This window comes from Leptosomus discolor, chromosome 23, assembly GCF_034619465.1.
Source record: "Leptosomus discolor isolate bLepDis1 chromosome 23, bLepDis1.hap2, whole genome shotgun sequence".
NCBI classification, from domain to species: domain Eukaryota; kingdom Metazoa; phylum Chordata; class Aves; order Leptosomiformes; family Leptosomidae; genus Leptosomus; species Leptosomus discolor.
In genome coordinates this window covers 8,385,906-8,411,682 of record NC_141413.1, presented here as the reverse complement: position 1 = coordinate 8,411,682, position 25,777 = coordinate 8,385,906, and the positions used below count along the sequence as shown (strand labels likewise).

General features: G+C 64.4%; 3 protein-coding genes across 4 annotated transcripts; 2 read left to right on the top strand and 1 right to left on the bottom strand.

Moving 5' to 3' along the window:
- The first annotated feature begins 657 nt into the window (after positions 1 to 657).
- LOC147413912 (G protein-coupled receptor kinase 5-like) lies at positions 658 to 8,764 on the top strand. The gene is made up of 16 exons (XM_086477150.1): positions 658 to 709; positions 4,888 to 4,983; positions 5,112 to 5,224; positions 6,016 to 6,093; positions 6,305 to 6,405; positions 6,480 to 6,572; positions 6,664 to 6,727; positions 6,806 to 6,946; positions 7,020 to 7,210; positions 7,292 to 7,329; positions 7,483 to 7,572; positions 7,654 to 7,862; positions 7,964 to 8,101; positions 8,190 to 8,327; positions 8,424 to 8,555; positions 8,657 to 8,764. Exons 1-16 carry the CDS (start codon positions 658 to 660, stop codon positions 8,762 to 8,764), a joined length of 1,782 nt encoding a protein of 593 aa, XP_086333276.1.
- Positions 8,765 to 12,284: 3,520 nt separating this feature from the next.
- Positions 12,285 to 14,881, top strand: STAR (steroidogenic acute regulatory protein). Its single transcript, XM_086477167.1, has 7 exons — positions 12,285 to 12,348; positions 12,887 to 13,000; positions 13,275 to 13,402; positions 13,483 to 13,641; positions 14,228 to 14,412; positions 14,592 to 14,685; positions 14,774 to 14,881. The coding sequence occupies exons 1-7, from the start codon at positions 12,285 to 12,287 to the stop codon at positions 14,879 to 14,881; spliced, it is 852 nt and encodes a 283-aa protein (XP_086333293.1).
- Positions 14,882 to 16,086: 1,205 nt separating this feature from the next.
- On the bottom strand, positions 16,087 to 24,562 carry ASH2L (ASH2 like, histone lysine methyltransferase complex subunit). Of its 2 annotated transcripts, XM_086477264.1 has the most exons (16): positions 24,496 to 24,562; positions 23,584 to 23,729; positions 22,782 to 22,870; positions 22,345 to 22,439; positions 22,117 to 22,212; positions 21,811 to 21,906; positions 21,544 to 21,619; positions 20,973 to 20,990; positions 19,542 to 19,635; positions 18,979 to 19,196; positions 18,585 to 18,752; positions 18,046 to 18,239; positions 17,552 to 17,644; positions 17,110 to 17,208; positions 16,734 to 16,793; positions 16,087 to 16,203 (listed from the first exon to the last, which is right to left on the bottom strand). In XM_086477264.1, the coding sequence occupies exons 3-16, from the start codon at positions 22,852 to 22,854 to the stop codon at positions 16,096 to 16,098; spliced, it is 1,488 nt and encodes a 495-aa protein (XP_086333390.1). In that variant the 5' UTR covers positions 22,855 to 22,870; positions 23,584 to 23,729; positions 24,496 to 24,562; the 3' UTR covers positions 16,087 to 16,095. The 2 variants fall into 2 exon arrangements, with proteins under 2 accessions (XP_086333390.1, XP_086333389.1); XM_086477263.1 differs by lacking the exon at positions 20,973 to 20,990.
- Between the last annotated feature and the right edge of the window lie 1,215 nt (positions 24,563 to 25,777).

Sequence of the window (25,777 nt, the reverse complement as noted above, 5' to 3'; positions counted from 1 at the left end):
CAAGGAAATGCAGTTTCGTGCTTTAACAGGAGAGGGAAAAAAAAAAAAAAAGCTTTATGGAGACGGTGGCGGCTCCTGCAGCGGGAAAATCTCCGCCGGGAGGAAACGGCTTTTTCGGTTTCGCTGTTGCTTTGCGGGGGGAGCGGGGCGGCGGCGGCTGGAGCGGGGGCTGGGGGGAGTCCCTGGGCTCGGCCCCGCGGCGCGGGTGGGACGGGGCTCCCCTCGCTGCGGGGGGGGCGGCGGCGGCGGAGGAGGAGGAGGAAGGCTGCTGGGCTGCAGCCTGCTGCTGGGGGGCCCCGGGGGGGGGGGGGGGGGGTGCAAGCAGCCGGTGCCGCCCGACCCCCAAACCCGGGGCTGGGGAGGGGGAGAAGGGGGAGCCCCAAAGCGGGGTGGGCGCTCCCGTGCGGCGGGGCGCGGCGCTGCCCCTTACATAAGCCCGTGACGCCAGGGGGCGGCCCGTGACGTCACGGCGGTGACGCACACACCCCCCCCCTCCACCCCCCACCCCCACCCACCCCCCCCGGAGGCGGCCGGTTGCGGCGGGAGGTGCCCGGACCGCCCCGCGCCGCCGGGCCGGGGCAGCGCCGCGCCGGGCATGGTGTGCGGGCGGGGGGGCTGCTCCGCCGCCCGCTGCCCCCCGACCCCCCGCGCCGCGCCATGGAGCTGGAGAACATCGTGGCCAACACCGTCCTGCTGAAGGCCCGCGAAGGTACCGCGTCCCCTGCCCCGTCCCGTTCCCACGCTGCATCCCGGCTGCCCTCCCTGCAGCCCCCTCCCACGGGCACCCCGGGACCCCTCCGTCCGGGGCGGTGGGTGGCCGGGTGGGCTCATCCCGGTTGGCATCGCCGAGCCCTCGGGAGGGAATTGCTGCCCCGGTGCTGTGGGACCCCTCCGTCCGTCCCTCCCACCCACCCGCAGACCCAGGGACGCGGCAGAGCGTTCGGAAAGCGATTTCGGTGCCGTTTCCCCAAGCGCTGCCTGTGCCGAGACACCCCGGGCTCAGGACATGGGTTGGCCGAGAGCCTCCGTCCATCTGTCTGTCTGTCCGTCCGTCCATGCCAGCCAGACATGTCTGGCGTGAACGGGGCTCGCACGAGCAAAACTTTGCTGGTGCCAGGACGGGTCGGTGCAGGCCTGAGCGAAACGGGCGCTGCCAGGAAAAACACGGCCTTGCTGGTGCGCCGGCCTGGTACCGGCAGTGCTGGTGGGGCTGGCGCCGCCATCCTGGTTTGAGCCCTGCTGGCAGCTGGGGCGAGGCCTGGGGGGCAAAAGGCCGTGGGCATCCGCACCCCCCCCAAAAGCGGGGCTTGGCACGGGCTCCCGGGGGAGCGTTGGCGCCTTTGTTTGCTTTTGGTTTCCTTTGGAAAGCCGGCGCCTTTGTCACTAAACCTTTGTGACTGAAAAGCAAACGGCCCCAAGAGCCACCGGCGCTGGCGCAGCCCTGCCGGCGAGGTGGGGACGGGGCGGCTCGGAGGTGATCCCATTTTCTTTTGGTTTTTGGAAATCCCTGTCTCCTAAAGGTTTCCTCACCCCTGTCACGGTCACTTCCAGCAGCGCTGGAGACATGGCAGGGATGGCTCGTGTGCAGGGGCTGGAGAGGTGCTGGTGCCCTCGCTGGAGAGGGAGAGGTTTGGTGTTGGGAGCTTGGAGTGGCCGGGCAGGCGTTCGCACCGATGCTCCCTCTCGGGGCTGGACCCAGCTCCTGTCCCATGGGATGCACGGCGGCCACCCACGTGAGCCAGAGCCTCGTCCGAGCTGGAGAAGGGGGTTTTGGCCTCAGGGGCGAGGAGGGCTCTGCCACCACGGGCGCCAAACGGGTTAATGTCGGCGTGCGACGGCTGAGAGGTGCCGGAAGCCGGGAAGTGAAGCGGGACGAGGGCTGGGTCCCGGCTGGGCGGCCGCTTCCCTCTCCGGCAGCGTGGGGAGGACGGGAGCCACCTCAGCAGAAAGCTGAGACCCTGCTGGCTATGGCTGGGGGGTCCCCACACTTGGGGGTCATGGGCTGTCTTCGTGCTGGGAGGCGCGGGGGGCTCGGCCAGGTCCAGCCCCGGCACCTGGTGCAGCCATTGCCGCCGCCTCTGATTGCACTTGGCCAAATTTCTCCATCTTTTGGGGCATGCTGGGGGCGCTTGGCCTGGGCACGTGGCCCTGCACCCCCAGTGCTTTTGGCTACCGCAGGCAATGTCAGAGCCAGCTCGGACATGGCGTGGGTGGGTGCCCGCACTGGGCTGGGCTGCAGGCTCGGGGTCTCTGTTTGAGGGGCTCCCCGAGCTGCTCCCGCCCACTGCGCCCCTCGAAAGGGCCTTGCTCTGCTGCAGGACCCTTGCTTTGGCCTCGTGGCCCTTCCTGCTGCGCACCTGGGGGCTTTACCCCCCAAAATGTGTCCTGGGGGGCTGCTCGGACGCAGGGGTCTCTGGCCGGCCGGATTCCCTGGGCTTTGTGGCCAGCCCCGTGCTGGAGGCTTCGAGGGAGAGCCGATGTCCTCGAGGGCTGCCGGAGGGAGCTCAAGGAGCCAAAAGGGCTCGTTGGCCGGCGGAAGCGCCCGGGATAAAAGCCCAGGAGCGTGTGGGCACAGAGGAGATAGCAGGCGGTGAGTAAGGTTTTATGGCTCGTCGGGGCGGGGGCAGCCGGGTCCGCACCTTGCCGGGCATCGGTGCCATCTCGCTGCACGCCGGCTGGTGGGGGGGGGGCCTGGGGGGACACGCTGCTGCGTGCCGTGGGGCTGTGTCGGTGTGACACCCCTCCTGGCGTGTGCCGTGCCGCTGGGTACGTGGGCTCTTTTCCACTAGGGAACGGTTTTATTTTGCTTCCCGCAGCTTTTCTGGTTGCCTTGGTCAGCTCGGCAGCGTCCTCGGTCTCCCGGTGTGGGTCGCTGGCGGGGAGCAGGGCCGAGGCGAGCGCCGGTGCCTCGTTTTGTCCCTCCTGCTGCGTCCCGCTGCCTGGCTCTCGTTTGTACAGGCAGGGAGCAGGCAGCGGTGGGATGCCCCACCATGGCTGCTGGCTGCTCCCCTCACGTCCTCTGTCCCGGCTGCCCTGACCCTGTGGGATGCTGCGGGAGGGGGCTGGACGCCTCCGGGGTGCCCAGGTGCTGGCTGAGCACTCGCTGGGGCTCCCGCCTGCCCGGGGGTGTGTGCCGGCTCGGCACAAGGATCGTGTATGTGGTTTTTACCTCTATTTAATCTGAGGTCTTTGGGTCTCACACAGGCTCTAGCACCGTGTCCTGGTGGGACCCACGTCTTGGCTTCCCTTGCTGCGGCGACTGGCTGGGGATGGGGAGGTGGTGGTGGCTGGGGAGGGAACGGGCTGGGCTTTGCTTTGCCTGAGCACACCAGGGTGGGGGAGCAGGTCCTGCTCCAAGCCCCCGTGCCCTGGGGCCTCGGTGGGAGCTGGGTGGCGCTGCCGCGGGTGGGTTTCGGCGCAGTTTCACCCAGGGGTGCGCTGGGGATGGGACGTGCACTGGGGATGTGGTGCACTTCCCCGCTCGCCCTGGCTGCGCCGTGCCTGGACGCTGCAGGGGGGACTGGACCGGGGCAGGAGGATGCTGCAGGAGCCTGTGTGGAGGCCAAAACACTTCAGACTTGAAGCTCCCTGTGCGCTCAGCTCCCTCCCCTTCCCACTCAGCCCTCAGCCTTTCCCCAGCTGCACTGTCCCAGCCCACAGCGAGCCCTGGCCAAGAGCACATCCCTGGGGCTCGACGTGGGGAGACGCGTTGGGGCGCGGGTGATGGGTGTTAATTTATTTCTATTGTCGTAGCAAACCAGTTGAAATTCGGAAGGAGTGCCGTAAAGCGGTGCGGGGTGCCGGGGCTGCAGAGTCTGTGGGAGAGGCAGGGAGGGAATGGTGTGGGCAGAGTTCCGCCGAGCCCGGCCACGAAGCTGCGGCCTCTGAGCACCCCTGTGAGGTCGGGGCTGCCTGGGCTGCCCGTGCCGGGTGGCTCCTGGGGCGGGCAGGGGGTCCTTGCCTGCGCATCACCCCTTCACCAGCCACCCGGGGGGCTCCAGCCTGGGCACTGCGGGGCAAGGAGGGGAGCGGCTGCTCCTCTTCCTCGGGCACCGAGTGCTCGGGACCCTGCGCCACGGGGGTCAGGGCGAGCAGGGTGCCCTGCGACCCGCGCCCTCTCGCCGCCAAGGCTGTTCCTGCCGGAGGAAGCGACCCGATGACAGCGGGAAGCTCTGCCCGGCCGAAACGCCAGCCCCGCCGGAGCTCAGCACCACGGCGTCCCGCGGGCTCACCTCGGCGTCACCCGGGCCGGCGGCGGGCGGTGCTGGCTGGCCACCAGCTCGGCGCCGCGCTGATGTCGGGTCCCTGCAGGGATGACTTCACGCGCCAAGCATCCGCCCGCTCGCTGGCTGCTGCTGCTGCGGGGCCATCCCGCTGCCCCCTCCTCGTCCCTGGGGAGACCGAGGCCGGGCTGCTGCAGCCCCCCGTGCAGGACGAGCGGCTCGGTGGGGTGATGAGGAAACCAGATGTTTACGGGAGGGAGCGATGCGGGGCTGTGGCATTGTTCGGGGAGGAAGCCTGCACCCGCCGGGCTCGGCCTCCCCTGGCACCGGGCGATGGCGAGGGGGATCCCATTCCTGCCCTGGAGTGGGGCTGGGAGCTGTGACCGGGTGGGGATCCCCTCGGCTGGTTGGGGCGAGGGTCCTCTCGGGAGTCAGAGCCCTCCCCAGGGCTTGAGGGTGTGTTTTCCCACGTGGCTTTAGACTTGCCCCAAGTCCTGGTGCTGGGTACGTGTGTGAGCGATGGCTTTTGGGGACCAGCAGCGGTGGGATGGGGCGGCTCTGCAGGACTGGGCAGAGGCTCTGCCACCCCGTTCCCCCCGGGCCGGGGCAGCGATGCCCGTCCTGCCAGCGTGACCTCTTCCCCCTCTCCCCCCCCCGGCTGCAGGAGGTGGCAGCAAGCGGAAAGGCCGGAGCAAGAAGTGGAGGGAGATCCTCCGGTTCCCGCACATCAGCCAGTGCGAGGAGCTGCGGAAAGGCCTGGGTGAGCTGGGGAGGGCGTCGGGAACCGGCGGAACCGGCTCACGGGTGCCGGCACGGCACCGGGTCGCGGCCACGCTGGGGACACGCGTGCTCGGCGTGGCACGTGGCACATCCCGCCTTCCCTCGCAGAGCGGGACTACGGCAGCCTGTGCCAGAAGCAGCCCGTCGGCCGGCTGCTGTTCCGGCAGTTCTGCGAGACGCGGCCGGAGCTCCTGCGCTGCATCCGCTTCCTGGACGCCGTGGTGAGGGACCCCGCGCGATGCCACCGCCCCGGCTCTGCCCGGGGACGGGGATGTGCAGGGGCCTTTTGCCCGGGATGGGGCTGGTCGGGGTTTTTGCCGAGTCCCACGGCGGGTTTGCGGCACGAGCCGCGGGGCCCGGGGGGCTGCAGGGGAGGCAGAGACCACCCCACCCCATCCCAGCGCGGTGTGGGTTCGTCCCGGGGTCGTGCCGGACGAGGGGGCTCTCCCTCCCAGCAAGCTCCAAACGCAGCTGGAGGATCCATCCCCGCCTGCTGCGGGGTTTGCCCGGGTGCCAGGAGGTTTTGGGTGCTGGCGAACGGGAAACGTTCCCGTGTTTCCTATCGCCGCACGGCCTGTGTCAGCCGTGGGTGCCCACCCTGCAGGGGGGCCGGGGGGAGCAGCCAGGGCCTCTTGGGCATGCAGAGACCCGGCAGCTCATGGGAAACTTGTGCCTGTAGAACAGCCCCAGGTTGTGCCGGCTCCCAGAGCTCTTGCGGGGCATTTTTGTCCTCCTTTCTGAATAACTAGAGCTGCCCGGGCTGCAGCGGGCCTGGGTCTGGCAGCCCCCTCCCCTGACTGCTGCGGGGAGCAGTGTGGGAGACCCCCGAGGGCTGCCAGCATCACCGCGAGCCCCCAGTGCAGGCAGCTGCCCGTGCCGCGGGTGCAGGCAGCTCCCTCGCCCCACGGCTGGGGCAGACGTGCCTTGTCTGGGGAGACCGGGGTGGGGGCACGGGGCAGCGCCATGCCCGGTGCCACGGTCTGCAGCACCCTGCTCTCCCCGGGCACCCCAGGCAGACTACGAGCTCTCCCCGGATGAGAAGCGAAAGGAGATGGGGGAGGAGATCATCCGCAGGTTCCTCAAGCAGGAGGTGAGTCCCGGGGGGCTTCCCCCCAGCCAGGCAGCCGGAGCAGGATGGGATGGGAGCAAGAGGGGCGCGGGGGGTCCCTTTCTGGCCACAGAGCCACGTCGCTGCTCCCCGGGCATCCCGGTGGCACCCATCGCCCAGCTGGGATGGCGGGTGGGCTGCGGGAGCGATGCACCGGGGCTGTGGGTGCGCATCCCTCCGCTCCCCTCGGCAGTCCCCAGATTTCCTGCCCGAGGTCGGCCAGCCCCACGCCAGCCGGTGCCTGCAGGACCTGCAGAAGAGCCCCTGCAAGGACCTCTTCGGCAGCTGCCTGCGGTGAGTGCCCCCCCTGGGGACGGGCGTCCGGGGGGGGCTGCGGGTGACGCTGACCGTCCCCTCTCCCCCCACAGCCCCCTGCACGAGTACCTGAGCGGGGAGCCCTTCGCCGACTACCGGGACAGCATGTATTTCGACCGGTTCCTGCAGTGGAAGTACCTGGAGAGGTGAGCGGGGGGTCTGGGGGGGGTGTCCAAGGGGTCTTGCGGGGGGTCTGGGGGGCAGCGGGGCTGACGTGCCCAGGGCTGTGCGTTTCAGGCAGTCGGTCACCAAGGACACGTTTCGGCAGTACCGGATCCTGGGCAAGGGCGGTTTTGGAGAGGTACGGACACGGCGGGAAGAGGAGGGGGTGATGGGGGGCTGGTGGGGCCTCACCCTGCTGCCCCCCCCTCCTCCCCAGGTGTGCGCCTGCCAGGTGCGGGCCACGGGGAAGATGTACGCCTGCAAGAAGCTGGAGAAGAAGCGGATCAAGAAGCGGAAAGGGGAGGCGATGGCCCTGAACGAGAAGCAGATCCTGGAGAAGGTCAACAGCCGGTTCGTGGTGCGTGTCGTGCCCTCCTGGGGGGCAGGGGGGGGGTCTGGGGCCGGCGCTGAGGGCCGGGGTGGTCGCGCAGGTGAGCCTGGCGTACGCCTACGAGACGAAGGACGCGCTCTGCCTGGTGCTGACCATCATGAACGGCGGCGACCTCAAGTTCCACATCTACAACATGGGCAACCCCGGCTTCGAGGAGGAGCGCGTGGTCTTCTACGCGGCGGAGATCTGCTGCGGGCTCCAGCACCTGCACCAGGAGGGCATCGTCTACCGGTGAGCGCGGCGCGGGCAGGGGGCCGGCGGGGCGGCTGGGCACGGCCGCTCTGTGCTGAGCCCGTCCGTCTGTCCCTGCAGGGACCTGAAGCCGGAGAACATCCTGCTGGATGATGATGGTGAGGAGGGAGCTGCTGGGTCTGGGTGCTCTTGGCTTTGGGGATGGGTCTCCGTGTGCCTCCTGGGGGGGTCTCTGTGTTGTGGCGAGGACGTGCAGGGATGCGGGGTGGCCCTTCCCTGGGGTGCTGCCCTCGGTCCCCTCCCCGCCCCAGGCCACATCAGGATCTCTGACCTGGGGCTGGCTATCAAGATCCCCGAGGGCGAGACCATCCGTGGCCGCGTGGGCACCGTCGGCTACATGGGTGAGCGTGGGGGCTGGCCCGGGGGTCCCCGTGCCGTCGGCGTGCCTGGCCCCCTGACGGGTTTGGGGCCGTGCCTCGCAGCCCCAGAGGTGATCAACAACGAGCGCTACGCCTTCAGCCCCGACTGGTGGGGCCTGGGCTGCCTGGTGTACGAGATGATCGAGGGGCAGTCGCCCTTCCGCGCCCGCAAGGAGCGGGTGAAGCGGGAGGAGGTGGAGAAGCGGGTGCAGGAGGAGCAGGAGCCGTACTCGGACAAGTTCAGCGAGGAGGCTCAGGCCGTCTGCAAGATGGTGAGCTGGGGACCCAGGACCTGCTGGTCCCCACGGGGGCTGGAGCCGGCTCCATCCCCCACCCCCCCCCCCCCGCCGTGACCACCCGTCCCCCTCCCCAGCTCCTGGCCAAGGACCCCAAGCAGCGGCTGGGCTGCGGGGCCGACGGGGCGGCCGAGGTGAAGCGCCACCCCTTCTTCAGGACCATCAACTTCAAGCGCCTGGAGGCCGGCATCATGACGCCCCCCTTCGTGCCGGACGTAAGGGGCAGGGCGGGGGTGGGCACCCCCCGTGGGCACCCGCTGTGGCACCCCGCTCCCCCCACCGACGGCGCTCTGGCTCCCGCAGCCCCGGGCGGTTTATTGCAAGGACGTGCTGGACATCGAGCAGTTCTCGACGGTGAAGGGCGTCAACTTGGACCAAACCGACAACGATTTCTACGCCAAATTTGCCACCGGCAGCGTCTCCATCCCCTGGCAGAACGAGGTACTGGGGGTGCGGGGCGCCGGGGGGGGGTCCCACCCTGCTTGTGGCGCTGCCAGGGCTGCCTGTGCCTGCCCCCCGGTGACCTGACCCCCCCAGATGATCGAGACCGAGTGCTTCAAGGACCTCAACGTGTTCGGACCCAGCGGGACCCGCTCCCCCGACCTGGACTGGAGGCAGCTGCCCGAGCCCCCCAAGCGCAGCCTTCTGCAGAGGCTCTTCCGACGCCACGTAAGAGATGGGGGGGTGTATTTTGGTGGGGGGGTTGCCCTGGCGTCTCCCCAGGACCCCCCTGGCTCACTGCCTGCCATCTGTCTGTCTGTCCCTCGCAGCCAGCCGACTACACCATCGGCACCACCATCCACCCCCCCAACCCGGCCGCCACGAACTCGCACCCTCCCGCGGCCAACCCCGCCTGCCGAACCCCGGCACCGTCCTGACCCCTCTCGCCGTCCCGGGGGAGCCACCGGGCCCGGGCAGCCCCCGGCCCCCGCTGTGCCCTCTCAGGGTTATCTCGGACCAGGGCCGGGGTCTCTGGGGGTGCTGGTGCAGATGGGTGTGGGCTGATGAGGGGCGATGGGGCAGGGTCTGCGCAACCCCAACCCTGGCAGCCCCCCCGGCCCCTTTCCCCCAGCCTCGCGGCACATCCAGCCTGTTCCTGGGGGCTCCCGCTGCGGGACCCCCCCCGGCCACTGCCAGGGGAAGGGGCCAGGGCAGGGACCTATTTTTGCTGCATTTGAGCCCGTTATCTTATCGCCGGCTCGGTGCGCGACCTCTGCGGGCGCGGGGGGGCTGCGGGTTTATCTGCGCTCTCCCAGTAGAAACACAGGCAGCCTTGGAGGGGGGGGATGACACCCCTGCCCCCCCCCCACCCCCCAGCCGTGCTGCAGCAGGAGGGATGGGGTCACCCTGACAAAGCCCCCCGTCGGGGCAAACACAGTCTCCCCCCTCCTGCTCCGGCCACCACAACGTGAAACGGGCTCAGAGGAGGGAATTTTCTCAAATGTGGCTGGGATGGGGGTGGGCGTGGGGTGGGGGCTCCTTCCCTTCTCATGGGACACCTCGGGGTGCCCCAGCCTTGCCTTGGGGCTGGTGGGGTGCGCAAGGGCACAGCACCCATGGGTGTGCGAGGGGCAGCGCCCGCCGGCTGGGGGGGGTGCCGTGCTGTGGGTGCTACAGGTGCCTGGGACCCCCCCCCCGTGCCTTTGGGCCCCGGTGAGTCTCTGCCTCCGGCGCCTCTGGATTACCTTCGGTCCGGGTTTGTACGTTTGTCAGGAGTTGTAAATATTTGTACGTGGAGCGCCTGGATGTACGTTTTTAAGCTAAAAGCTGCGAACGGAGCCGCGTGGTGACTTTGCGCGGGGATGTCGGGGGTTTTCACGGGGGGTGGGAGCCCAGTGGGGGCTTTCTCAGCTGTTTTACGTCCCCCAGCATGTTCTCTCCCCTCCTGCCCCCACGGCCCGTGGGTGGGAGGGTGCGGGGTGCCCATCCCGCAGCGGGGCTGTGCCGTCTCCCCAGGCACCCCCTTTGCTGGCATGCAGGACGCAGCCATGCGCTCCCCTTGCCCCCAGCACCCCCAGTGCAGCACGGCCCGGCTCGGCATCCCCAGCCGAGGGTCCGGGTGGGTCCAGGCAGGTCCGAGCTGTGGCCGGGGCCTCATCCTGCCCCGGGCAGGCGAGCGGTGCTGGAGCACGCGTGGGCTCAGCCGGCCAGACCAGCCGCGCTCCCTCCTGCCCCGACGGAGAGGCGCCTTCCCGGTGCCCAAGGTGGGTGCTGGGACCCGAATCGCGTCCCCACGCGGTGCTGCTGCTCCCCGGCACCGGTGCCGGCACCGGTGCTGCCGGGGGGGCTGCCGTCCCTTCCCCTCGCAGGCTCGGCGGATGCAGCCCAGCGGCACGGCGGCAGCGTGGGACCCCCGAGGGACATCTGGAGGAGATGCTGGGGTCGCAGCAGGAGCCGGTGAGGGTCCGGGGGGTGTCCCAACTAACCAGACCCTCCTGAGGGTCCTGGGTGCCTTTTCGGCACGGCTTCCCGGCAGGCTACGGGTCTCCGTGTGCCGCTCCGGGGACTGGCCGCCTGGAGCGTTTGCCTTGCGTGCCATGGCACAGCGTGGCTGTCCCCGGGTCCCCTTCCGAGGGGCTCAGAGGGGCTTGCACCCCTCCAGCCCCCTTCAGCCCCCCCAGCCCGGAGCCGGAGGGGCGGCTCTGCCCGGGCTGTTTTGGTTCTTCTCGCAAACAACGGCGTGTCCTTGTGCCGAGGCCTTGTGCCTGCGAGCGGCTGCTCCCTCGGGGACAACAGCGGTCCTGGCTGGTTCGCAGCCGGGGGGTCTCCCTGCCGCCCTGGCCACCGGTGCTGGCACGGCAGGGGGGCTGCGGGGGGCTGGGGGTGATGCACCGTGCCGAAGGGTCTCGCCCGCTCTCCCCTTGGCACCACAGACCTGTCGGAGGGATTTCAAACCCTCCTGATGGTTCCTCCTGCCATGTGCAGGCGTGCGGGGACCGGGGGGAATGAAGCCCAGCGTGGGGGAGGGCTGCAGCAGGGACCCGGGAATCACTCCTGCATGGGCCTGCAGCACCAGTCAGCAAGGATTTCCCAGTAAACATTCATGAAGGGGATGGTGCAGCTTCTGGCTTCCTCCTGGTCCCGCCAGCACCTCCACGTAACTGCGCCAAGCCGACGTGAAGGTGAGGCGTCTCCTCTTGGGCGTGATGGAGAACAGCGATGGAGAGGAGCCGTCTCGGAGCAGCAGGACCGTTCCCAGGCGGCAGGTAGGACCCAAATCGTCTCTCAGGGGTCTCGGTGGGCAGGCGGGGGGGAGCGAGGGGCTCCCCGGGGCTGGGCTGCTGGCGCAGCGAGCGGCTGACCTCCCCCTTGGCCAAGTTGTTGCAACAGCGGGGAGGAAGGTCAGGTTCCCCGCAGGAGGGTGCAGGGGCTGACGTCAAAGGAAGCAGCTGGTGATTCACGGGTTCTTGGGAGCGCTGCTCTCCGGGGCCGTAACTCATCCCAGAAATGTCATTTCATCCTTGAGCGTTATCGCTGCTTCGCTGGTGCCCACCGCTCCCAGCCCCGGGCTCAGCAGCTTAATGCACTTGATATTCAGCTTTATAGAGGCTGAAAGACAGGCTGGGGTAGCGCGGGGCTCTGTGGGGCAAAAGGGAGGGCTGTGCGCCGTCCCGACCGCTCGTGTCCGTGCCCTGTGCACGAGGCATCCCCGGTGCTGCCCTGCACCGCCATCCCTGGTGCCCGCCGGTCCCCACGCGCCTTGGTGGGTGCCAGCGATGCCGGGAGGTCCCGCTCGGCGGGGTTTGGTCTCGTGCACTGGGGCTGGAACGTGCCGCTGCAGCGCGGGCTCTGCGGTGGGGTCTGGTCCCCGGCGGGGGGGACGGGCTGTGCCCCGGTTGTTCGGAGGCTGGGCTGGGCCTGGCTCCGGTTGTTCCAGCGTGGTTGTGCTGTGAGATGGTGGTGCCCATCGTCACCCATCGTAAGCTGTTGTTCTCCACTGTTGTCCCCTGGTGCCCTTGTTACCCCGTTATCTGGGGCTGATGAGCCGTGCGGGGGCAGCCGTGCCGCGGGCCCCGGGTTTGTCCCTGGCGCAGGGGTCGCCCGCAAAGCGCCGTACGGGCTGGGCAGGGAGGCTGTGCCTCCGTCCCCTGCCCCCGCCCTGCGGCGGGAGCTGCCTGTGCCCCCCCGGGCTCCGTCGTGCCGCAGGAGCACGCGTCCGCCCGCGCGTGTGCGTCGACGCGCCGGCGGTGGCCCGTGGCCCCCGGCAGATGCGCAAGGAGCCGGGTCCGGCCTTGGCCCCCGCGGCCCTGCCGTAAGTGATGGCTCTTATCTCCGCGCTGACAAGCCAGCATCCTTCAGCGGGCGTACTTAAGGCCGAGCGCCCGCAGGGCCGGGGCAGAGGAGCGCTCGCCCCAGAGACACCCGCCCGCAGCCCACGGCTCCGTCTGCGCCGGGGAGATGCTGCCCGCCACGTTCAAGCTCTGCGCCGCCATCTCCTACCAGCACCTGCGCAACACGACCGGTGAGGGGCCGGGGGGCCGGGACGCGGGGCCGGGGGAGCCCCTCTCCATGGGCTGCCTGCGGCGGGCAGCGCCGGCAGGGCTCGCGGGGCGGAGGCGCCAGGGACGCTCCCCTCGCCCCGTGCCGCTTTCTGGGTTTCGTGTTTTACTGCCTCCGCAACCGCTTCTGCTGTTGCCGGGGTGCGAGGGGGGCGGCTGCGTGCGGGTGCTGCACGCGGAGGGTAGCCGTAGGTAACCCCCCCGCCGGCTGCGAGGATTGCGTGTGCTCGTGCTCCCTTTCCACGGCCTTTCTGGGCATCCGTGTGATTGCTCCTCGGCGTTTTTTACGACTGTCGTCTGCTGCGTGGCTCAGACCTGGAGCGAAGCCCGGGTTGGTTTGGGACAGCTCCTCTCCCAGGGCAGCGCGGTGGCAGCCAGTGGCTCTCCGTGCCTGGAGGGCTTCAGCGAAGGCAGCGGCTTTTTCGATGTTGTATGTTTAAACTGGAAAAAACCAAACAGCCAGCGGTGCCTGGTGCTGAGTGATGCGCTCTCTGCTCTCAGGTCTCAGAAGACAAGCCGCTGTGGCCATCGGCCAGGAGCTGAGCAAGCTCGCCTGCCGCAGCACCGGACCCAGCACCTGGATTAACCAGGTTCGCAGAAGAAGCTCCTTGCTCAGTAAGTGACCAGCAGACGGGGGCCTGCCCCTCTCTGCCGGGTGGTGACCATCACGGGCCAGGGCTCGGGAGGGCGGTTGGAGGAAAACTGGCTCGTGGGGAGCCCGTGCTCTGGCTAAACAAAGGCGCAGGCAGGGGGAAGTGAGTTTGGTTCCTCAGCCCCTGGGCACGGAGAAGCGTATCCCATGTAGATGAAGCCGATCTGGCGTTAGGATGTGTCAGCCAGCTGCGCCGTGCTCTTACGCTCACTCCTGCTGTTGTCTGACCCCGGGCAGGCTCAAGGCTGGAGGAGAAGCCCTTCAGCGAGATGGAAATGTCTTACATCAAGCAAGGAGAGGAAGCCCTCCAGAAATCGCTCAGCATCCTCGGGGACCAGGACGGCTGGAAGACAGAGACGGTGGTGGTAGGTGCTCCGCTTTGCGGCAGCCGGACGGGGCCCTCCTGTAAGTACGTGTGCCGTTAACCCTGCCTTCCCCGCCCCAGGGGAACGGAGACAAAGTGCTGAGCAAGGTGCTGCCGGACGTGGGCAAGGTGTTCCGGCTGGAGGTGGTGGTGGACCAGCCCCTGGACGCGGTGTACGGCGAGCTGGTGGACAACATGGAGCAGATGGGGGACTGGAATCCCAGCGTCAAAGAAGTCAAGGTAGGAAGCGCGCGTCGGACCCGTCCCAGCCAGGGCCTCACGCGCACGTGCTGCTCCCAGTGGCGCTGGAAGGGCTGAGGAATCGCTTCGCCCATCACAGCAGGGGCACAGGGGGTTTCTCCACCCGTTCTTTGGGCTGCATCTCCCCTGCTTCCTGCTGCAGACGTAGCGCTTGTTCTGCAGTACCTGCATTGCTGCTGCGGCAGAAGCGAGGCTGGAGGAGCTCGTCTGTGACCTCTTCTGTAGGAAACGCTCTCTGCCCCAAGGCAGCGTGCCAGTTCTGGTGTTAAATTTATGCTGTCGCTGGAGGAGAAACAGCACAGCACCCCAGCACCCAGGGAAGAGCCTTTTGCTGTGCCACAGCTTGTCTGGAATAAGCGTAGCGTTACGAGAAATACCTTCCCTTTTCAAGCACTGAAAACCACCATTCTGCATCCCGGCATGAAGCAGATATTTGCCATTTTTCTCACTCTAATCACTGAGTTTTTGTGCGAGCACGTATCTGAACACACCGTAATCAAAGTCAGCTTTTGGCGACGTTTGCAGTAAGTGCTTCAAATTGACGTGTTAATTCTCAACTGCCCAGATTCTCCAGAAGATTGGCAAGGACACAGTGATCACCCACGAGAAGGCGGCCGCTACCCCCGGTAACATCGTGGGTCCCCGGGACTTTGTGAGCGTCCGGTGCTCCAAGAGACGCGGCTCCACCTGCGTCCTGGCCGGCATGTCCACCCAGCACGGCGCGATGCCCGAGCAGGAAGGGTTCATCAGGTAACCTTCGCGTCCCCTGGCAGGGGCTGCGGCGAAAGCTGCTCTCGGGGCGGGCTCAGCCACGAGCTGCCTCAGGAGCAGGAACCGCCGGGGAACCCCTCGCTCACCGAGCGCCTCGGCGGTTCCCGAGGCCGAGCCAGGCGTCGCTGTCTGACCTGGGCGCTCCTCTCCCCTCCCAGAGCCGAGAACGGACCCACGTGCATGGTCCTGCGCCCGCTGCCCGGCCGTCCTGCGCAGACCCGGCTGACCTGGCTCCTCAGCATTGACCTGAAGGTCAGCCCCGCCGCCCTCGCGCCCACGGGAGCAGCAGGAGGCGCGTTGGGGACAGGTTGGGCTCACGGGCTGTGCCTCTCCTCCCCAGGGCTGGCTGCCGAAGACCATCATCAACCAGGTGCTGTCCCAGACGCAGGTCGACTTCGCCAACCACCTCCGGGAGCGCCTGGCCCGCGCCGTGGCCGTGAGCTGCTGACCACGAGCCGCTGAGCCGCGTGGTGCTGCTTTGGCCAGGGGTGAAGCAGGGAATCTTGTAAGGGGGTAAGGCGGGCACAATCCACCTGCAGCCTCGGCTAATTAGCCAAGGCCTTTAACAGTAGGTGCCGCTAATTCATACATCATTTAAATAAACAAAGCTTTATTTACTGAAACTAATGAGGGAGGGTGCAGGGGCCCAACACGCAGGACCAAAAATCCGAGCCAAGTCCTGCCTTTGCTCCACCGAGCATGTGCTGGCCCAGTCAGGCCCCTCCCTAACTAATTTGTTTCAATAAATAAATAAAGCTTTAATTAGTGGTGTCTACTATAGGAGGCCTTGGCTAATTAGTTATTAGGGAGGTCCTAGACACCTGATGGGGAAGGCAGGAGGACCAGCGCCTGCTCAGGACTCAACCTCAAATTTTACTCCCCTCCTTCCCCCAAAACACAAATGCAGCAGCACTTACCTCCAGATTTTATTCCCTTCTCCCCCCGGTGAGGCTGCTCTAATTTATTTTTCCTGCACAGACACACACAAGTGTCAAATTATTTATTCGTTCAAGCTCTGCCGTGACGATCGCCGGCAGGAGGCCCTGCGGTGAGCAGGAGGAGCTCTCCCGAGTGTAGATACGGGGAGCTCAGATCTCATTCGTAACAAGTCACAGGACAGAGAGAAAAAAAAAAAAAAGAGTTAAAGCCTTTATTTTTAAACTGGTTTCCAGTTTGTGGGGGGGAAATAATAATACAGTTTGGACAGAAGCCCAAGTTTCAGTCTGACATGCAGTAGTCTTGTGCCAGCACACCGCTGCCGGCTGGAAGCTGCCGTTTACCGTGAGCAGCAGGGTCGGCGCTGCTGCTGCGAGCGTCCGGACGCAGGCAGGGCCCACCCCGGCCTGCTGGCGCCCAGCGGGCAACTGTCACCACCCGGGTGCAGCACGGGAGGAGTCGCCTCCACCCACCCCTGGCCGCTTCAGCGAGCGACGCTGCGCCGGGGACTGACGGCTCCAGGCGACGCCCCCAACCAGCACAGAGCTGCACGCAGACCCCGGCGCGGCGGCAGAGCGCGGCTCTGCAGCAGGGGACAACTATACACAACACCTGCCGGCGAGAGCTGCGGTGGTGCCGCTTGTCGCTCCGCGTGACGCGTGTTCCTCTGCAATAAAACCACTTGACGGGGTACCCGCCGCATCCTGGTCGCGCCGCCGCCGCCACTTAGGGCTCCCAGGGTGGGCTGCGTCTGCCATCAACTTCTGTCTCGACGTGGTACAGCACATCCGCCAGCGTGTGCTCCACCACAGCCCCCCAGCCCATGTCACTCATCTGCAGAGGGAACGACAGACAGGGAGCTGGAGGCCCGAGGGACGCCTCAGGAGGGGGACGCCTCAGGAGGAGGACGCCTCAGGAGGAGGACGCCTCAGGAGGAGGACGCCTCAGGAGGAGGACGCCTAGCCCCGCTGTACAGCGGCAGCCCAGGAGTGTTCCCCTCCTGAAAACACTAGAGGGGGCGGGCAGGGATGCCTGAGTGGTTCCTTAACCAGGAACGCAGCCCTCGTAGGGGCGAGAGAGGCCAACAGAAGGACAGGGCTTTATCATCTGCAAGAGAACAGACAGCGTCTGCTCCTTCGGCAGAACTCAGCTCAGTTTCGTGGTAGGGTACCTGTCCTTCCCTGGGTTTAAACACAGGCCTTTTGGCTGCACTACCAGAGTACAAAGACTGAAGAGGACAGACACAGGCTTGCTATAAATCAACTCCCACCCCCACAACAAAACCTCAGCCACCCTTTGTTTAAATACTGTGGGGCAACTGCAAAGTGTGTGGCGGGGGGTAGAAAGCGTCAGCTCTTACTTACTGGGCGGTAGGTGATATCGCGAGGTGGATACTTGAAATAGGGCCCAAAGTTTATAGAAACCTGTAGAAGACACGTTTGTCATTAGATCTAAACAGGCGAATTGCTTTAGTCTTCAGTCCTCATCCCCCCCTAGCCCGAGCCCACCTCCACCCCGCGCAAGACCACATGAACAAACCCCCTCGGCACGGAAGGCGAGTGTTCCTTCGGCCGTCTGGTACCCTGCCACCACACCCAGGAACAGCAGCATTGCTCCGGAGTCCCTGCACTAAAATAACTCCTGTCTTTCCTCTTCACTTGCCCGACACGCTCCCGGAGTGCCCGCATTACTAAAACCGTGACAGACTTGGGAATTGTCTTTCCAAGATGCGTTACTTACCGTGCAGCCTTTGTACAAAGAAATGGCAGGAAAATAAACTCCTTCAAAGATGTCTTTAAAGGCAATTCCTTGGCTGGCACCATTCTTGAAGAATATGATCTAAAAAGGAAAAGGAAGAGGGTTTTCCCCCCTCAGTGCCCACTTTCGCGCCCTTACGTGGGACCCACAACCCGAGAGGCAGCTGAACCCACGCTCCCCTTCACCCGGTGCCAGCCAACGACCTGTGACAGCACAGGCTGCAGCTGGTTTGCTAAGGTCACGGTTAGGGCTGCTTTAATAAAAGCATTCTTGGGTTTTCATGAAGAACTAAAGCTCAGCCTCCCTTTGCCTCGTTAATGCAAGCATTTAACACACCCCCCCACCCCCCCACCCCCCTGCCCCAAGCCAGCCGCAGCAGGCGCCCCACTCTTCCTGAACTGCCCCCCCCCCCCCCCCCCCCGACCTGGCTTCCAGGCGCTTGCTTTAGGCTCTTCTCCGCTTTGTCCACAAAGTCCTTCTCTTCGAAGTACAAGTAGCTTTTGAATTTGATCAAAGCCTGAAAGACCAGAAAACCACCACTTCAGCAGTCGGCCAGACAACCCCCTCCCTTTAGCGGCGCATCGGAGCCGGGCAGACCCGCAGGAGCCCTGCGCCGGGCCAGAGCACCCCTGGAGTGCGACGCCACATCTCAGAGGCGGCGGGGGGGGGGGGGAGAGAAGCTGAACCGAGAGGGGGGGCAGCCTCCTTCAGCAGCCCGGGCGGAGTCTTCCCCTGCAGAACCTCGGGGTGGTTCTGGGCGTTTTGTGTTCTCAAGATCAACGCTTTGGACCATGAGCCACCGTGGCACCCAGAGGCGGGACAGACGGGGTGCAAAGGGGGTGAAAGTGAGCCCAGAGCCAGCTTTACCACTCGCCCACTTGGCCAACACGCAGTCCAACAGCGAACACCACACCTCACCTTGTCTTTGTACGTGTCGGGCAGCGATTTGGCAGTCTCGGTGTCTTCTGGAAGGCTGATGTAAAACCCCAGGACATCGCCCTGTCCGTAGCCAGACGAGTAGTGTTTCCCTATCGACTGGTGAAACTTGGTTCCCTTTTTGCTGCGCCAGGAGTAACTGAACTTGTCGTATCCCAGCGGCGCCTGGAGGTTCCCTGCAGAAACCACCGTCTCCATGAACACACGGAGCAGCACAAGCACCTCCGCGCGTCCCGCTTCCCGTTTGGGAGCGCTAATTACAGCCCGTTAACAAACACAACTGCCAATTAGTACGAATGCGTCCGCTACAGCGTTAAGCAAGGCCAAGCGTGCAACGGCACAAAGGATCCACCCGTACTGCAGTGCTGCACAGGGCAGATCACCTGCAGAAAGAGCCTCCCCTTAACAGAAGCAGGGAAGAAGCAGACAAGCTGAACAGGACTTTTCCTCCTTGAGTCTAAATTACCGGGGAAAGAAACGTTGGAATCCACCGCTAAGAAATATTTGGTACCGTTATTTACCTAATGGCTGTGACCAGCCTAATCTGGCGGCTGTGTCCGGAGGCATCTCATCCATGGATATTTCAAAGTACCAGGCTCCTTTCCGCACCCCGTGCGAGGCTCGCACCATCGAGTAGCCCTTCTCGCCGATCACGGTCAGCCTGTCGTCGGAAATCTTCAGCTGAGGAGCTGCGGGGGATGAGGGGAGACACGAGCGGTTCGTCTGTGCCCCCTCGCGCGCGGCGATGCCCGAAGGCGAGCGAAGGGAGCGCGGTGGATGGGACCCCCCGCCCCCCTCGGGGCACTCACGGCCATAACGCCGCAACCGGTGCCACGAGGCTGCAGCAGGCGGCCCCTCCTAAGGGGGGGCTGCGCTCCTAAGGGGGGGGGCTGCCCCTCCCAGCCAGCGCCGTACCTCGGTCGTGCAGCGCCAGGAGGACGCGCTCGTACAGGCAGGCTCTGTAGAGGTCCCCAGGAATGGGCTTTCCTGCCCAGCAGTCCAGCTCCAGCTTCTCCGGGTCAGGGGCGTGGGGGTCGGGCTCAGCCAGGATGTAACGGTACCCGTCCTTGTTAAAGGGGTGTTCCAGGGGGTAGCCGTGGGGCGGCAAGCGCTGAGCGGAGAACAGCGGGTCACTGAAACGCAAAAGCGACCGGTCGGCACCTCACGGCGGCGGCGCTCCGGCGCCAAGGCAGCCGCCCAGAGCGGCGCCCGCAGCGCCCGGGGCCCGCGCACCGCTGCGTCCCCAGCGCCTGGGCGGAAGGAGCGTGGGCTCCCCTGCGGGCGAGCGCCAGCTCGTCCGGTCCAGATCATTTCTAGCCGCCCCGCAGGGCTACGTGTGACTCCCCGCAGATCTGCCGAGGGCAGGCCTGTTACCTGGGCGGGAGGCAGCCCGAGGCACCGCCACGGCAGCCGCCCCCCGGCCCAGCCTACGCCCTCGCCAGAGGGGCTCGCCGCTGGGCCGCCGCATCCCCTCTCACCTTCGGGTTTTCTTGGCGGTTCCCGTGGTGCCCCCGTCCTGCTGCTTGCGCTTCGCTCCCCGTCCCTTCCCGCTGCCTCCTGCCGCCATGCCCCCTGCACAGGGAAACCAGGGCCCGTGAAGCGGCTGGTGACCAGAGCCAGCCCGTGGGCACGGAGCCTCCACGCGCAGGAAGGGGCAGCAGCCGCCCCATTAAAACCAGCTCCGAGCTCAGGCGCCTTCTTCCAGTTACACGTGACACAAATTTCACTGCAGTGAGCAAAGCAAAACCCAGAACTTTTATGCAGCTTCTCGTCAGCTTTTGAAATGCCCGAATTTGGCGTGGAAGCTGAGTGAGATTTATCAACAGCGTGAGCTCAGCTCAGGCTTTTTCAAGGTGAGAATCAAGAATCTTTTCTGTCATCAAAAGACCCACAGACAGCAGCGCTGGGATCCCCTTCAAAAGCGTCATTGCTTGCTGGAGATCCCAGTCACACTCCGAATCTCTTTCTGCACAAGCAGCAGAAAACCCCGCAGCACACGCTCCCCGATTTTTGGCCAACTCGTCACCCCAGTGACACACTGTGCTGGAGGAACACTCACACCCATAAGCAATAAGCACCTCACGTTACATTTCCATCTGTAAAAAGGAAAAAAATCCACCTGAGGAAAACTGAGAAGCAGGAGAGGTGTTTCTCTTCAGCGTTACCCAGTCAGTGCTACGGTCGAACAACGCGTCGTGCCGTATCGCAGCCCCCAGTTTCTGCTCGTCAACCAAATCACGCCAGATGTGACCAAACCAACGTAACGTTTCGGTACGTGACGTCACACGTGCGTTCTGTCATCGCACGGGCTCGAAAGCGCTCACTGCCGCTGCACAAGGCAGAGCACAGACCTTCAGGCACTGGAGACAAACACCTTCGCAAACCACACGCTGAGTCGTAACTGAAAACACAGCCAGCCTGCAGACGATCAGCGTTCCCCTCGCGGCGTAAGGGCTTCAAACCACGGAAGGAACACCATATTCTGCACAAACCTGACGGGACCTCAGCTGCACTCGCTAGTTTTAGCGCAGATAAACATCAGGTTCTCCAGTTTGGCATCACTTATTTGCCTAAACAATCACAGTATCGCACAGCTCGAGATTCAGGCCACTTATTCAGGCATTAAGATTTGAAACTGCAACAATATCGGGTCAAACCGTACAAGGTAAAAATAAACACGAGTGAAAATAAAACTTTAAACCAGTCAAGTGGGGCAGAATATGATAATGAAAAGCTTCTAACAGCTAAAGATTAAAAAGTGAAATTCTTGTTTTGTATTAAAATGTTACTGCAATCACATCAGGGCACGCTTTTGATTTTTAATTGACTTTAGCTTCTAAGGTAATAGAGCAAAAAAGCTTTACAAACAATAATACTTAAGTTTTAGAAGCTGAAAGGTAAATATTCACCTCCCAAAGAGGCTCCACCTGTAAGAACAGAAGCGGCACCACACATTTGTCAATCTTCCAGCAATTAGAGAAGAAACAACCAGCGCATGAAATGGAGACAACGCAGCCCTCGGTGCCTATAACCCCGATTTAAACACCCAGACACCTCCTGCTGGGCACTGCCCGAGCACGTCCGATGCAGACCAGCGCAGCCTGCGCGGGCCGGCCAACGCGAGCGGCCGTTACAAGGAGCAACACAGACTTTCCCCAACTGCTTCCACACCTCAGGAAATCGGAATAACCCAAGTAGGTACATGAAAACCACTACGGAAAACTGACCAGCTCGGCGTTCTTGCAAGCACCTCGATTCGGCTGGCTGCCACGGAGGAACAGGCTGACCCTTCACAAGAAGGTAAAACCAACCCACACAGAAAGGCACGGCGGGACCGGCTGAGCGTGTTTTGCCCACACCAAGCACACCCACAGCTCACACAACACCTCCGCCGAGGTAACTGCACAGACACCCCGCTACAGGGCGGGGAAAACACAGCCCAGCCCCAAAAATCCAAAACCACCTGACGAAGGAACTTGCCATTTAAGCTTCCGCTCGTGGATACGGCGTTGTTCTGCTTCTGGTTATCGTACGCAGGCCCGATGTTGGCAAGATCCTGAAAGAGACAACAAACCCGGTGTACAGGCTCGGCCCCACCCACCGCTCAGCGCCTGAGCACGGCACCCCCAGGCGCAGCCCCCCACCACGGCTGAGCTTTGCCCACCTGACCCAGCCCAAGCCACCAGCAGGAAGAGCCCCCGCCCCTCCTCCCGACGCCCCCCTCGCCTTCCAGCTCCAGGGACATACTTGGTCTAGAAGTCCAAACTTGGGGTAATCTTCTTCCGGGTCTTTGCTCCCCGGGTCCGGGTGCTCCTTCACCAAGAACACGTCTCTCTCTTTGCACTGCAACAGAGACGGAGTTTAAGTCACGCGGCGTCGGGCGCATTAACGAGCGTTTGAACCACGGCCTTGACTGGTAACGCGCAGCGATCGACCACGCAGGGTGCCTTGGAGTCTGCACCGCTTAGCCCCACGCCCAGCCCTCGGCACACACGAGCGTCAGACAACGCCCCGCTCCAGAACACCCTCCCGGGTTCCGCTCTGAACACGCACCATCGTCTTCACAATGTTATTAGGCCAAGTCATTTTCCCGGGTCTCTGCCGTGTCGTCATACACTCCCAGTATTTATCAATAAATGGGATAATATCCTGTAAAAAAAACCAAAATAACGTCGAGTCCTAACAGCACGGGGCTGAAGGCCTCGCTGCCGGTGTCTGGACTCGCTCTCCACCGAGCTCACCGCCTACGTAAACCCGTGACGATCTCCGCGACAGCCGTACCTTGTCTTTCGAGAACATGGTTTTTGGGTGCTCATCTTGCGTCCTCGACTGCCACGTTAGGTTGGCCAGAGCACTAAGGCACATTTCCTTGAGATCTTAAAGACAAAACCAGACCGGAGCCGGAGTTACGCTTCACGGGGAGGATCAAACACACGCTCGACCACCAGCCACACCGCGTCCACGCTGTCCTGGGTAACGGCGGAGCCCTCACGAGCTCTCTCCTAGCCCAGCAGCCCTCCCCACCCAGAACATTCTCACCACCTCCACGAGTCAACAGCAAAACATTTTTAGAAAAAGCCGCTCAGGCTTGTTGCCGGTTTGGAATTTTTTGGGTCATTTTTGAAAAGCCCCAGCAGAACCCCCCCTCCCCCGCTGACAAAACGCCACCTCTAGGATGACCCTGCACAGAATTCCAACCAGCGTCCTTTTATACCTACTTGCTTGTTTCCGTAAGAAATAGGTGTTCCCGCTGTGATGGCAAACATTGCAGTGGAAACTGTAGTTGGTCATGAAGGGCAGACAGGACCTGGAACAGAGCCGGCTGACGGTGAGCGCGGGTGCAGCCCGACCTGCTGCCTCAGGGCAAGATGGTAATTATTGCAGGTTAACAAACCAGTTGTTCTCTCTCTCTCTCTCTCCCCCAAACCACAAACATCCTACCGGTTCAAGGATATTTTCATTGAATTAGGTTTATCACTGGCATCGAGAAAAGCCACAAAGCTCCTGAGAAAAATGCAAGCAGCTAAAGGTCACCTTCTTTGGTTTAGATCAGTCCTGAAATTCCTGCAGCAAAGAGACAACAGCCCAGAAGCTCTAGACAAGGAGCTCCATCTGAGTCAGTCAGCTTTGACTGGAGCCTAGAATACTTCTTAGGGACAAAATACAGCCGGAAAAGTTAAGTTTTTAGTAACTCTAAGGCCAGCCCCACGCAGAAAGCAGGCGGATTCACGCCTCACAGGAAGATTTATCCTCCATTCGGGCCAATTGCAAGCGGCTGCTGAAGCCCGCTCTGCTCCCCAGCCGCTCGTAGGGGCCTCCAAGGCACCGGGCCCAGCGGCGGCTCTGGACTAAGATTCCTCCTGAGGCTGCAGAGTCCGACCACAAACCCCTCCGGCCGTGCTGGGCACAGCTTTGATTTACACAACACGCCAGCCTCCACGCGCCCAAGGACAGAGTCCCGGTCCCTTGGGCCTTCCTACACCAAATATTCCCAGTTTCGCCAACCACCCTTTCACGCACGTGGTGTCGATGCCGAAGGTGTCTGCTGTGAACCACTTGGTACAGATCCCACACTGCAGCTCGATCTCGCCGAGCTGCCGCCCGTTCTCTTCATCCACGGAGCCCGCCTGAGCATCCAAGGCCTCGGAGTTGTCCCCAGCAGCTTCCTACAACCAGAGCGGATCAGCAAACTTGGGCTGGCTTAAAGAGTGACCGAACCAGCCAGGAAAGAAGGTTTGTGCAGTAACCTGCCAAGACAGCAGCATTCAGAAGGAACAAACCTTGTTTCCCCTAACGCACAGCCGTGCTGTGAGCGAGCTGGAACTACTTTGTAAAGCCGGTCAGTTAGAACGAGCCAGATGGGCGGGGATCTCATTTCCAAAATAATTCTCCACAGAACTAAAACTGGAGCTAGCAGGATGGAAAGCCCTTCTCTTCTGAACCACAGAAATGTGCTCAGATTTTGGTTTTCTGAACAACTACCTTCTCACCTGCTACGTCTTTGTCTCAGTAATCCTGGAAAACTGAGGATGCTTATTTGTTCTAACACTCCCGGCACTGCCAGACACCTATTTATTGAACAGCAACATTTTATCTTCTGAAAACGGTATTCTAGCCTTGCGCTTTTTCTACACCACGTACAACTCGTGGCTATCTTACGCCTTTGCATCTCCCCTGCCGCCTGGGCAAAGCCACCAGACCGCTACCAGGCTCCCGAGCTCTTGCACCCCCACCACGAGGGCAGCTCGGCCGCAGGGACAAGCGAACTGAGGCGTCTGGTGGCACGGGCGGCCAGGCAGCACCCTCACCCAGAGCCTGCACGTTCCGCTCTGGGGGCTCTCGCATGCTCTGCCTGTGCCAGCTCCGCACCACTCCCCCCACACCGTGGACTGGGACTCCCCCAGCGAGCCCCGGCTGCCCGCAGCCACCTACCAGGGGGTCCTTCCCGCTGGCAGACTCGGTCTCCAGAGCTGTGGCGACATCGACCAGGGCGGCATCACCCCTGTGGGAGCAGAAATGAGTTCCCGAGGGGCCCCCACCTCGGCCCTGGCATCACCGTGGCAGGACATAGCTTGGCCCCGGCGTGAACTGGGGCGGACTGGGGCAGCCTGGCTCCGGGGCCTGGCGTGGACTGGGCAGCACGGGCCGGGAACCCTGAGCATCCCCGGTGCCGCTGGGGCAGAAACACCGCCCGGAACCCCACGGCTTCCCGGGGAAAGAGGCAGGGACCCCTCCCCCCTTAACCCTCACGGTTTGCAGGGCTGCGGGTGCGGGGAGCGGGGTCTTGGGCCTGCGCCGGCGGGCCGGGCCCGCGGGCGGGGAAGGGCCTACCCGGTCTCGGCGTCGGTAGCGCCCGGCTCGGGCGGGGCCGGAGGCTCCGGGGCGGGCGGCTCCGGGGGGGGCTCCGCACCCTCGGGCGCTGCAGCAACAATCGGGGCCGCAGCCGCCGCCGGGGCCGCCGCCGCCGCCATCTTCCCCCGCCGCCCCGCTCTCGCGAGAGCGCGCCCGCGCGTCGCTCTCGCGAGACTTCCCGCTTCAAAGGGCAACGGCTCCCGGTGGGCCCCACCGCGGGGACGGAGGGCGGGCGGGCGGCGGAGCGGCGCCACCTGCCGGTGGGAACGACACGGCGCGGCGAGCCGTGGCGTCACCCTGCTCTGGCGTGTCGTCACCTTGCCCTGCCGTGACGTCACCCAGCCAAAGCGAGCTAGAGGCAGGGCTGCCCTTGGGGGTGGCAAGTCGTCCCCGGCGGGAGCAAGCCCCAGGCCCCCGGTGCCCAGTGGGGTGGGGGGTCGCAGCCAGCAGCACCCGGGGGCCCCTCTCCGACACCGGCCCCACACCGGGGGGTCCCGTGTGAAGATTTAGCACCTTTCCCCCTCCCCGGAACGGAGGAGCATCTCCTCGCCGGCCGCCACTCTGCGAAATCCCCTCGCTGGGAGGGCCGGGGGAGGCAGGGGACCCCCCGCTCGGCCCCTCACACCTCCGGGCCCAGCTGTGCCGGTGGTGACGCCCGGCCATGTGTCCCCACGGCCTGGCTCTGCGGCATTAAAGGCTCATGGCAGAAGGGCTCCCCCATAGCAGCCCTCTGCCTGCCCCAGCAGCTCCCCGGCCCCCCCGGGGCTGGTCCCTGGGCAAAGCCCACCCAAGGTGGGCGCCGTCCCCCGCCACACCCAGCGGTACGAGCCCCGTTGTCCCGTCCTGCACCCGGTGCCTGCAG

What these genes read in the sequence shown, in the direction of transcription:
- LOC147413912 (XM_086477150.1), top strand. Translation starts at nt 658, where the DNA reads ATGGAGCTGGAGAACATCGTGGCCAACACCGTCCTGCTGAAGGCCCGC. An exon ending in GCAAGGGCGGTTTTGGAGAG is followed by an intron (nt 6,728 to 6,805) that starts GTACGGACACGG and finishes CCTCCTCCCCAG; the next exon opens with GTGTGCGCCTGCCAGGTGCG. An exon ending in CGCCCCCCTTCGTGCCGGAC is followed by an intron (nt 8,102 to 8,189) that starts GTAAGGGGCAGG and finishes TGGCTCCCGCAG; the next exon opens with CCCCGGGCGGTTTATTGCAA.
- STAR (XM_086477167.1), top strand. Translation starts at nt 12,285, where the DNA reads ATGCTGCCCGCCACGTTCAAGCTCTGCGCCGCCATCTCCTACCAGCAC. An exon ending in GAGCAGGAAGGGTTCATCAG is followed by an intron (nt 14,413 to 14,591) that starts GTAACCTTCGCG and finishes CTCCCCTCCCAG; the next exon opens with AGCCGAGAACGGACCCACGT. An exon ending in TCCTCAGCATTGACCTGAAG is followed by an intron (nt 14,686 to 14,773) that starts GTCAGCCCCGCC and finishes TCTCCTCCCCAG; the next exon opens with GGCTGGCTGCCGAAGACCAT.
- ASH2L (XM_086477264.1), bottom strand. Translation starts at nt 22,854, where the DNA reads ATGACCAACTACAGTTTCCACTGCAATGTTTGCCATCACAGCGGGAAC. An exon ending in TTTCTTACGGAAACAAGCAA is followed by an intron (nt 22,440 to 22,781) that starts GTAGGTATAAAA and finishes TTTGTCTTTAAG; the next exon opens with ATCTCAAGGAAATGTGCCTT. An exon ending in CCTGGCGCTGCACGACCGAG is followed by an intron (nt 18,753 to 18,978) that starts GTACGGCGCTGG and finishes CATCCCCCGCAG; the next exon opens with CTCCTCAGCTGAAGATTTCC.